At 39.3% G+C, this 11,503-nt stretch overlaps 1 protein-coding gene across 1 annotated transcript; it reads right to left on the bottom strand.

Annotated features, from left to right (window-relative positions):
- Window positions 1–2,669: 2,669 nt before the first annotated feature.
- On the bottom strand, window positions 2,670–7,786 carry LOC138607995 (uncharacterized). The gene is made up of 5 exons (XM_069680655.1): window positions 7,670–7,786; window positions 5,973–6,305; window positions 4,199–4,348; window positions 2,915–2,961; window positions 2,670–2,807 (listed from the first exon to the last, which is right to left on the bottom strand). Exons 1-5 carry the CDS (start codon window positions 7,737–7,739, stop codon window positions 2,670–2,672), a joined length of 738 nt encoding a protein of 245 aa, XP_069536756.1. The 5' UTR covers window positions 7,740–7,786.
- Window positions 7,787–11,503: the final 3,717 nt, after the last annotated feature.

The raw sequence follows: 11,503 nt of genomic DNA, 5'->3' as shown, positions 1-11,503 counted from the left end.
TAGAGGTGGGTGTTATGTGGTTCAGAGTGCAGACATTTTATTTTCTTGTGACTTATGCAGCAGCAAACCTGCAGATGAGCATGAAAGCCAGCTTCACCTCAGAAGTGTGCAGAAGATCACTTGATTGAGTTGCTGTGTACTTCAGGACAGCAGATATTTTTCTGCACATTGGATAATGTGAGAGAGGTAGGTACTGACCACTGCAGACCGGGAACAGCCCACAGGAGCAGCAGTTTTGAAGATGTTCTGACGCAGTCGCCTATAGCCATCACAATTTGGCCCTTGTCAAAGTCGCTCACATCCTTATACTTGCCCATGTTTCCTGCTTCCAACACATCAACTTTAAGGACAAAAGGTTCACCTGCTGCCCAACATAACCCACCCACTGACAGGTGCCACTGAAGCGAGATGATGTTCACCTGTCAGGGGTCATAATGTTATGGCTGATCGGTGTAAGTGCAGACCAGTCGCACAACAATGGCAGAGAAAAGTAGTTGGTCAGTGATGACAACAGGTTGGTTCCAATCATCTGCATTAGAGGGACAGGCTTCTGCTTTTTCTCATTTGACTATAAAAATGTGGTTTATCTCCAAAGTTACCTACCTCAGTTTTTACTTTTTAAAATTTTCTAAAGATTTTTGTGTGTGGCCTTTTTGGGATAGGACAGTGAAGTATGAAAAGAGAGTGGGGATGACATGCACCAAAGGGCGCCCTCATCTTTTAATTTCTTTACAACTACGACACACTGAAGCATGCACAATGACCTTTCATCTCATTTAAACGCTGCCTTGCACATACACTACGGCCATCAAAACAAACGTATATATGTTATTTAACTCAGATCCAACATTAATAAGCAAATGACATCATTCTCATTTACATTTATAGCTTTATTTTGACAATCATACATTCATGCATTTCAAGTAGGAACAGTTCTTTGTAACTTTGTGGTTTTCAAAATCTACTTTTGCGATTTCACAAACAAGGTTTTCAAAGCAGAGAACAAACTTGCCACTGAGGCCACGTAATTAAAAAAACATTCATTAGTTTGCTGGTTAACTTCCTGCCTGAGTAACGACCAACATCAGGCTGAATGTAACCAGCTTGTCTGGCACTGGTGCAAAGACATGATGGGTGAGTTTAATTCTTTATAATACATGGAAAACCCACATCAACGATATCAATATGTGGCACTGAGAACGTTATTCAAAAATCAAGTCAAAATAAGTAAGCACCTGCTCTGAAGAGAACTTGTGAGTCCATGCGGTGGAAATTGGCAAAGCGATAGTGTGAGACAGTTGTTGTGTGTAGAGATTGTGTAACCGTGTTAAACTGTCACTTTACATCGGAGGGAAAATCACACTTGTAGCTGTGAATGTACAGTACTCGCTTGCTCTACAAACAACATGCCACAATTTCTGAAGACTTTCATTTCTCTAATGGTCATTAGTTTCATTTAAACAGAAAAAAGGAAATGTGAAACTCAAAGAGAGCTTGTAAAGATATCACGCCTTTGTCACTGAAAATAAAAATATTAAGAAACAATAGATTTTACTTTTTGTCTGTTATCACTCCACATCACGAGAAATGTATTTATACATTTAGAGACAGTGTTAGCTACAAGTGCTCAACTGTGCCCTTAGTATTATTCTGATGAAAAGACCAAAAAGTGTCCATCTGTTAATATTTTCTTCTTTCCCATTTTAAGAAAATACATTAAAAGGCTCAATAAACTTCTTAAACAACCGGGGCACAGCGGTCTTTAATATTTGAAACTGAAGGGATAAACTGTGCTTTTTAGGGGACGGGGTTGTAAATGTAACCCCGTAGGTTTTAGTCTTTCTGGGTTATTTGTTTAAGTGGTAATCTTGAAGATCTCAGTTTCGTTCTCTTTGGCGCCACATGTGGTGATAAACGGTAATTGTGGGAGCACACTTCCCAGATATCCCAACAGTGTTGCATGGGTGACTTCCGTGGTTGGCTCTGGTGGTAACACTTGATTATCCTTGCTGACTGTTTGCCTTCATCTGAGCGTCTAATTAGTTTCTTTTTCTTTGGATTTTCACTTATTTCTCTTTTCTTGCAATACTTGCAGAGACCATTAAACAACTGCTTTAAACACTAGTGTGTTTGTTGCGTGAGCTCCGCCTACGCTCTCTGGCGGACCAACCACTGCTGGGTGATGGAAAACGCGTCATTAACTGGGTGCCACTTGTTATTTTTTCCCGTGAAAATCGCCATAGACACACAGTCCATAATACTGCAAATGCAAAGGCTTTCATTTTAACAGAAATGTATTTAAATAAAATCTTCAAGATTATCACATTAAAATTAACAAAATACAGAATCTGGCCTGACTTCCTCTTTAAGCATTTTGTGGTCACATGACCCGGGGACATGTAACGACGTGCACCTGTCTGCACGTCAAGCTCAAGACCACCAATAAGAAAGTGACACATCAGAGAACCTATGTGGATCAGCCGGTCTTCCTCTCTTTTGCTTGTAAATTATTCCAATGAGTAAAAAGGCCAAGAGGATTCATTATTGTTTAAGAAGTATTTCTCAAACTTACTACAAATATATCTTTATGTTTAATCCAAACGTCATCTTGCATACCTTTACTCAAACCAAGAGAGACACACTGGTTTAAATTCAGCTGTGCGTCACACTCATGGAAGATATCTGACAGCAGCGTAATCTGTATCATTTGAATTCATCTCCAAAACCGTTGACGTTCTCTTGGGAAAGTCCAGCACGCTGTAAACCAGTGAGGGTGCAGGCACATGGGTGGATGCCTCAATTGTTTCCTGCAGAGACGATCAATGTCAAGCTGATGGATTTCTGCAGATGTTTTAGATATTTACTTTGACTTTTATATGATTGAGGGTGAGGAAAAGATGAGTGTGTTTCTTACTTGTATAGTTGGATTGGAGGTTTGATATGGTGGTGCTTCTTGTTTGTCTGTATAAGAGGCGAAAAAAGGTGACATTTTGAGTCAGTAAGCTTGATCAAAAAGGCTTGGACTTGGTTGAAGTTCTTGAAGACGTTTCACCTCTCATCTGAAAGTCTTCTTCAGTTCTAACTTGGACAGAGCTAGAAATATAGGCCTCTGTAGGTCAGTATGCTAATAGATGCGTAATACGGGGATGAGTCGTTAGCCTGAGCTGTGAACCCAGCATCACTGGGAGTCATTAGTACCCACTGGTGTTGATGGGTCGTGTCTTATGCAACCACCCTCCCTTAACAGAGGTGTTGGCCTAAGACACCAACTATAACCCACTTACAATGCTGTGATGAATTCTCTGCCCAAACAGCTCAGATCACACTCAGGATCATCTGAGCTTAATGACCCATCAACACCAGAGGATACTAATGACTCAGCTCACTCTAAGCTAGTGGTTTAAGAAAAACATAATCTTTTCTGATCTGGCTATTCAAATTAGCTAGATGCAGGGCATACAGCCACCATCAGCTCCTCTCTCGCTTTATTGCACTATTAACAGCCCTGTTTGAGCAGTGCCAGCAGTCAGCGGTTGAAATCAGATTAGCATGGCATGAAAGAGGACTACACAGTCAGCAAAAGCATTTGTATACAAATACGGGAAATGATCAGCTGTGGTTTTTGAGGTCACAGGGGCTGTCAATACTTCTAAGAGGCATTTTGACTTTGCTAAGTAGGCCAGAGGGGTTTGAAGTGAAAGCAGAACTGGTAAAAGTGAACAAATAATGCAAGCGATTTAATTTCTCTTCCCTCTTTGATAGTAGGCACATTTACATTCTGCATGCACTGAAGGAGGACTTCCTTTCAAAATGCGTGAATCATCACATACATCAAAAGGAAGCGAAACTGCAATCTGGTTTGCATTTTTGAGCATTTAACCACGCAATTGCTATTTTCTTCCACAGAATAACAACTTTACTTGTCACCTTCACTTTGTTTGCTTGAAAAATTAAGAAAGAACTGCTGACGATAGCACTAAACATAACATGTGTCTGGTTTTAATTAAATACCAGCAACAACTTACACTTAATACCGGATTCAAGTTTCCTCTTCTATCAGGGCAGCATTTTATTTTACATTTTTATTTTCAGCTGGCACTTTTTTTGCAGAATCAGATCAGCATTGAAGTATATAATATCACACCCCTATTTTAGCAACATACAAGCAACCGATCGTCAGTGTACAAGTGTAATATACCTTTGGTTCTCGAGAGACACCAGATCAAGCAACAAAGTGCAACAGCTAGCAGCACCACAGGTGAAACTATGAGGACAGCAGTGATGGTGTGAGTGGAGCTGGAGTTTCCACTGTGATCAGGTGTCGGGATGTCAACCGGCATTGGAGATGCTGTAGGAGTTAAACAGGAAATGATAACTCATCTGCTTATTATTTTTTCCATGCCAAATATCTATAAAAAAGGTGTCATAGTGATAATTGTTAAAAACAAATGGAAAACACTGAATCGCAATGGAGATTGTTAGCTGACTATGTTTTTCCTATGTCAATTAGACCGTATCATCATTTATTAAATACAAATTAAACAGCCAATTTAAAAACACAACCACTCTTTTGACTAACCGCTTTAGCTGCTGGCATATGAGCCTTATACCAGAACAGACCCTGAAACACTGTGGAATGCCAAATAGCATCATGGATAAAAGCCCAAGAGAAGGCTTTCACTTCTTTTTGTAAAAGCTAGACAAGCTAGACAAAAGCTAGCGTTGCTGGTGTCCCTCTGTAACTACAATCTGATTTCATTAGCTTACTATTATAACTGCTATGAAATGCTTACAATAATATTGAGCATAACATCTTATTAAATGTAGCATCATGGCTCTGTATATGGAATTATTTATCTACGGAAATATCTTACAAAATAACAAATGTATTCACATGAAATTTGGCACAGATATCTGTTGTGCTAAGAGGATGACTCATACAGACTTTAGTTATTCAAGACATTTTCCTTTAGGGCGACCACAAGGTTGACACTTATTGTTTGACTGAAATGTCTATAACTACTGCATGCAGTGCCATGATATTTGGTTCAGATATTCATGCCCCCCCCCCCCCCCCCCCCCCCCCCAGGATAAATTGTTAAACTTTGGTGACCACATGACTTTTCACCTAGAGTCATTGGGTCAAATTTTAAATTTGTTACATACGTTTGTTTATGACCGAATACCTGCAAAAGTAATATTGCTATGAGCATAAGCAGTACTTGGTGTTTAGTGATAAGTAGCAAGAACGCTAACATGTCGATTAATACGGTGAACCTCCCACCTGCTTTACATCAGCACATTAGCTTAGTCATTAGCCCTTTTTACACTGCACTTCTGCCCCAGCGCCGCAACGAAACCACCGTCATGCAGCTTTTGCCATTTTACATTGAACCAAGCAACACTGGCGTAAAGCTGCCAAATGTGCTGTGTAAGCAGACAGCGCGTGCTTCAAATACACACGGCACTGTTCCGCCCTAGCCTCTGTTACTTCCTCCGATGCCGGCTCAGAGGCGGAAAGACTTTGCCCTGCCATTCGGCCTCCGTGTGTTTTACATAGAAGACGGAACATAACAGAGGCGTAATAATCCCGTCTTGAACTGGCAGTGTATAAGGGGCTATTGTGAGCATGTTAGCATTAGCATTTAAGTAAGCATGTCCAGCATAGCTGTGGACTCTGACTCTTGTTGCAAGTCATATAGGAGTCAACGGTGCCTTTCAAAGACTATTTCAAGCAACTTTAATTTTGTGTCAATTTTGGCCGCCCCTTGGACAATGTGGTACAGCTTATCTCTTTGCTGATATTACCCTGCACTTGCGTGAGTAGTAAACTCTGCCTCGTTTTAACTGACTAATGTACTACATAGAGGTCATAGAGAGGCATCGCTATTAAATCGCGTTTCAAAATCACTTCAAAACTCACAGTACTTTTAAGCTCACGTATAAAAAGCTTTGTTTTTTCATGACCCTACCTGTGCTTCTGTTCTCCTCTCGTACGATCAGCTGCACCCTCTCACTATTGGGGGGTATTTGTCCTGATGGCACGAACAAAGTGGCCCAATAATGTCCACTGTCGTTATAGCTGAGGTTTGATATGTTGCAAAATGCAGAAGCAAATTTAGGGAAGCAAGCGTCAAAAACAACTTCAGTATACGATTCGCCGTTTTTGTACTCCGCAATCTTTCTGTAGTTTTCTGGGCCTAAATAAACTGCAAAATGACTGTTCTCATTGAGGCTGATGTTAAATTTGAACTGAAGAGTGACTTTTGTCCCGAGGATCCCAGTGACCTCCACTCCGCTGCACTCTGTGTGAGACAAAACAAAGGATTAATAAGAGGAGGCAATGACCACTCCGTACTATAAAAGCAAAACGCAGTAACTACAGAACAAAGTTAAAACCCAGCTAGAGAGTTGCCAATGTTGGGTAATTACTGCTCAGTTTGCTGTTACTGCAACACGTTTTTTAATCCGTGGACCCTAAATGCCTTCATCACACAACCAGCCTCTGATTCTGTTACGTCAGGTGAAAGTTAGCTAACGATAGCCACTGCTAACTTAAGCTAAAACGTAAAATGTTCTATGTTGTAAGAAACTTGAATTATTATCTTGGTAATTCACTCTGTTATCTTACATTACCAAATGAAGAAGTAGCTAAATAATGGCCAGTAAAAACCTAGCTAAACTTCTGGTAAAGCTAACATAACTAACGTTAGCTTAGCAGTGTCAGTTACTGCTACTGCATGCTTGAATTTAGAAGAATTAAGGCAATTTTTGTGTCATTAAACTACCTTAAACAAAATTTCAAATGAAAGAAATAATAAATAAATACAACTAATATGTAATATGTATAACAGAAGACACTCAATATAAATCATAGCCTCAACGTAGCCTTCCTAGCCTACTTTAACAAAACTTAAACACTCAGAAATATTAATAATATATAATATAATAATAATACTATGAAATATTTAACTGGTGATAATAAAAATACACTTAATTTTCTTTAACAAAATAGTTTAAAGTGTAAAGAAAGCTGTCAGAATGTTTTAGTCTATGTATTTTTCACTGTATGCAAGAACATGTCATGGATGTGACACATGCGACTCTGACGCCGAATAAAACATTGAGGATATTTTGTGTAACTGTTGCTTAAACTGTGTCTAAGTACTACCCATGTGTCATTGTAACGCACATATGTGCCAGAACTTATTTTACTTAAAAAGGAAGGATTAGGGATATAATGTCAACTCGTGGTCTTTTTTGCACAGGATTTCTAACAAAAAGGTCTATTTATTGTATGTAAATCCACAAGTTACACATTTTCTTTAAGGCAATGCTCAAACGCAGGCATCCAATAGTAATATTAAAAAGATGTAAGCCTTAAAGTAAGAGTGCTCTACATTAATAAAAGAAAGTGTCATAACTAGGCCAAAATGGCTCAACAACATAGCTGTGTGGAACTCCTCAGTACTGCCCAACACATGTAATTCATCAATTTCAGTAGAGAAATTGAGGCATCATTAGTGTGTAACAACCTATGTTAAAAAGGTAAACAGAACAGAAAAAACTTACAAGAAATAAGTTCATGAAATCAATAAAATGAATCTCCAGCAGGTGAACCTCTGATGTCAGAGTGTAGAACATGAACCACTACAAAAAGACAGCTTACCAATGAAGACCATGAGAGCTGTGACGATCAGAAAAAACCCCAGAGGCTTAGCGATGGTGTTGTCAACCATGATAGAAGAACTATGTTGATTGGAGACCTTGTGAGCAGGCCCTTCAGTCCGTGATCTTACTGATTTTCATGAGCTGCCTTTGTGTGTTCAATCCTCTGGTTTGATATTTCTACTGAGGCAGCCTGGGAGGAGGAAACTGTAGGCAGGAACTCAATGAAAAAATGATTTATCTACCTACAGCTTCAGTAGCGCCTCCTGTAACGGAAGGCGTCAAAGTGGTTCGTGGACATGTGGTGCTGACTGTGAGGAACCCAGCTAAAGAGGCAGAGTCACACGATGAGTGTAAATTCAGGAAGGGGTAACAGTTTCCGTCATGTTTGAGGAGAAATCTTGCGAAAGTGTTACTCATAGAAAACAGCCTCAAAGCTTAGCATACAGTGGACTTTGAATTGATTTTTTGCTCGTTTGTTTATGAATTTGTAAATAGCGTGCTTAAAATAGAGTGTTTTTTTTTACCATTGGACAACAGTTTACTCATAATATTATTTTCCCTTAAGGTTTGTTTCACCTGAATTACGAAGAAAAACCCCATGTTTTCCACCTATATATATGTCATGACTTGTAATAGTTTCAGTTTTGGCTGCAAAGGTTTTGAAGTACCAGTTTCAAAGATCTTTGGTGACACACTTGTGCAAAGTGCAAACAGCATTTCCCCCCCTTTTTTGTGTTTACAGCTACTTCAAGTCAGGTTTAACTTTAGCTGACTATTTTCTGCGGCCTGTATTGTTTCATTGATCTTCATTGACTGGCTCAAGTACAGATATTGTGAAATCAGCAAAAAAACAGAACTTTTGGTCTTTATCATTATTTAAGCAAAAAGGAGGCCTTTGCAAATATGAGCATCCGCATTGTCAGTGGGTTAGCGTATGTCCTCTAGGAAAAGCACACACAAAGACTATTTCCTACTTAAGCCCTTAGCGGACATGCATCCATACATTTTATTTACTCCGTTTTCCCGAGTTATTCCTGGTTGTTTTCTCGAGATCTTGACTTATTTTTCTGGTTACCTCGGGAAAACAAAGCTGGTTTTCCCATTACAACGGATTAATTTGGTCCATTATCGCAAGATAACAAAGCTCATGTTCTCGTGATAACGGGATGATTTTCTGGCAGTCTAGAAAACAACAATAGGCTGGTAACTGTGATTTTACAGACCAGGACATGCCATGCTGCCATCGACCACACTAATGAGGTAAGTTACGCCTGTTTGTTTTGTGCATTTACAACTCTGGGGATACAAGTTATGATCATCTGATGTTATGGTGGTGCCGCGTCATTATCTCGTGATAACGTAAAAGTAAGTCAAGGTATCGAGAAAATGAGCAGAAATAACTTATCATGGGAAAATGTATTCATACATGTCTGTTCTGACTAAAAGTATTTTATTGATTGTAATATGTGTGTCATATTTAAGAATTGTTTGTTACCTGTTCCCCCTCTGCCTCACTTAAACACAGGAACTGCTAACCTGATTTGAAGCCTGCCATTGGCGTATAAGGGGGTGTTCCAAGTGGAAGGCGCCAAGTGTGTGGAGGGGTGTTTTAAGGTGCTAAAAAATGCTATTTAAATTGCATTTATTTATCTGTATTTATGCGTTTTGATATATTTTTATAATGCAAATGCATATGTTTGGACTCTTTGTAGACCACATGTTTGTTTCCTGATGATTAATTGAGTACTAATTAATTATTGTCGCTTGGCATCACCCAGCTGCTATATAAGAGGAGGCTGGAGGTCCTGGAGATGTTGGAGTTGAGCCTAAACTTTGAGGGGGCTTGTGTAGAGCTATCGTGTCTTTGTTTTCACCGTTTGGATTTTTATTCATTTATTTTGGCTCGTGTTTTTTTCTCTTCAGTTATTTTCCTTTGTCAGGCCTGCACTGTATATTGCTGCGTGGGGTATTATTTACACTGTATATAAATTCAACTGGGACTGCATATTAGATTTTTGAGCCATCCTTACACGTTTACTGTACAGTAAACTGTTACATGTGTGTGCTGCCTGGGCCTGATCATGTGTATAAATGGTTGTTAGTGTCAGCCCTGTGACAGACAAGTCAGCTGTTAATTGTGAGCTGGAATCAGCTCCAGCCCTGTAATGGATAATAGTATAATAGTATAAATATAGTATAATAGATGGATTCATAGATTTTTGCAAAACCAATAATATCCCATATTGCTATTTTTGGCTTTATTGGTAAGACATATCCACACATACTCACTCACAGATAGTAGGTAACAGGTAACAGTTTAACCACAGCGGGGGAAGTTGGGGGCTTTGAAGACACAATTTGATGACTTTAAGAAAAAACACTCAGCATGTGTGTGTGTGGGGGGGTTTCGAAAGTTGGATGTTGGTTTCTGTGGTTGATGGTCTGGTTTATTTTCTGGCAGCTACTGCTTTCATTCGTCCTAGAATATCAGTCCAAACTCCCTGTGAAGAGGGGAGAAGACTGTGTCTTTAAAAGTGACGACTCAGGTGTGAGGGGCTCAAACATTTAGGGGATGTAATGCACCGCTGTCGATCACAGCAGCATTGGAGGGCTTCAGCTTAATGCGTTATTAAATGTAGCCCACAGCTTCTCTGTCCTAAAAAAAAAGGTTCCCGGTTCGAATCCTGGTTTGGAAGAAGTGGTCCTTTCTGTGGAGTTTGCATTCTCACTGTGCATGCGTTGTTTCCCTCCGGGTACTCCGGCTTCCTCCCACGGTCCGAAGACATGCTTAGACTTAGACTTAGACTCAACTTTATTGATCCCTTTGGGATGACTCCCTCTGGGAAATTCAGTCTCCAGCAGCTTATACAGTACAATACAATAGGAAAGAATCAGCACACAGAGGGTAAAAAATAAAGATCAAAATATATATATCTATCGATATATATATATATATATATAAAAAAGTACAAAATTAGATAACAAAATTAGCTTGTTAGGTGTGAATTTCGGTGTGAATGTGAGCATGAGTGGTTCTCTGTCTCTATGTGCCAATCAGTCCAGGGTGTACCCCACCTCTCGCCCAGTGACAGCCATAAAGAGATGCAAAACAACTATGATAAAGAAGAGATGATAAGAGATCCTGAACAAGTACAAAGAGATGTAAGAACCATAAATGAGAAACAAAATGACTAAAAAACCACAAAGAAACTTAAAATTGAAACAAATGGATGCAAAACTATTACAAAGGGACGCAGAACAAAAACAAAGAGGGAAAAAAATCAATATGAAAAGACACAAAGGGACTGCAAATCTTGCTCTGATGTCGGAGGGGTTGGGGGGCTCGTACATCTGTGCCTGAGGGCCCGTTGACTCATACACAACTTAAACTTTCAATGTTAAAAACTGATTTGACAACAAAAAACAGAAAAATGTCTCAAAAGGCCTTGCTGTCTAGACCGCTTCTAATTGAACAAAACAAGTTAGGTACTGGTAGCTAACCTATGTGACAATGAAGGCTGCGTTTCCTGTTGCTGCTTCACAATAAAAGCATCGAAATTGCTGGTTAAGAGCTTTTCAGATGAAGCGGCACCTGCAGGAAAACTTTGGTTTGTGTTAGCATTAGCATAACAGACAAACACATAGACTCTTAATTTTTCTCCCAAAAAGGAGCACTAAGTCATGAGTCTGTATACTTTTTCTGTAAGCATCTAAAATAAGATCCGGTATTTGATAAGAGTTTTGAGTTTGTTATATACTGTCTAGTAGTGGATTCTCACATTGTGATGCTTAAGAAAAGTTAAAGTAAATGAAGGAGATTTATTTTATGCCA

This window comes from Semicossyphus pulcher, unplaced genomic scaffold, assembly GCF_022749685.1.
Source record: "Semicossyphus pulcher isolate SPU_LCO1_2020_fin unplaced genomic scaffold, fSemPul1.0.p SCAF_4, whole genome shotgun sequence".
NCBI lineage: Eukaryota > Metazoa > Chordata > Actinopteri > Labriformes > Labridae > Semicossyphus > Semicossyphus pulcher.
The sequence above is the reverse complement of the archived record's forward strand: the minus strand, read 5'-3'. Positions and strand labels throughout refer to the sequence as shown.

Excerpts from the sequence above, each read along its gene's own strand:
- LOC138607995 (XM_069680655.1), bottom strand. The coding sequence starts at position 7,739 with ATGGTTGACAACACCATCGCTAAGCCTCTGGGGTTTTTTCTGATCGTC. Across the intron at positions 6,306-7,669 it reads AGCTCTCATGGTCTTCATTG|AGTGCAGCGGAGTGGAGGTC; the intron begins GTAAGCTGTCTT and ends TGTCTCACACAG. Across the intron at positions 2,962-4,198 it reads GTGTCTCTCGAGAACCAAAG|ACAAACAAGAAGCACCACCA; the intron begins GTATATTACACT and ends CCTCTTATACAG.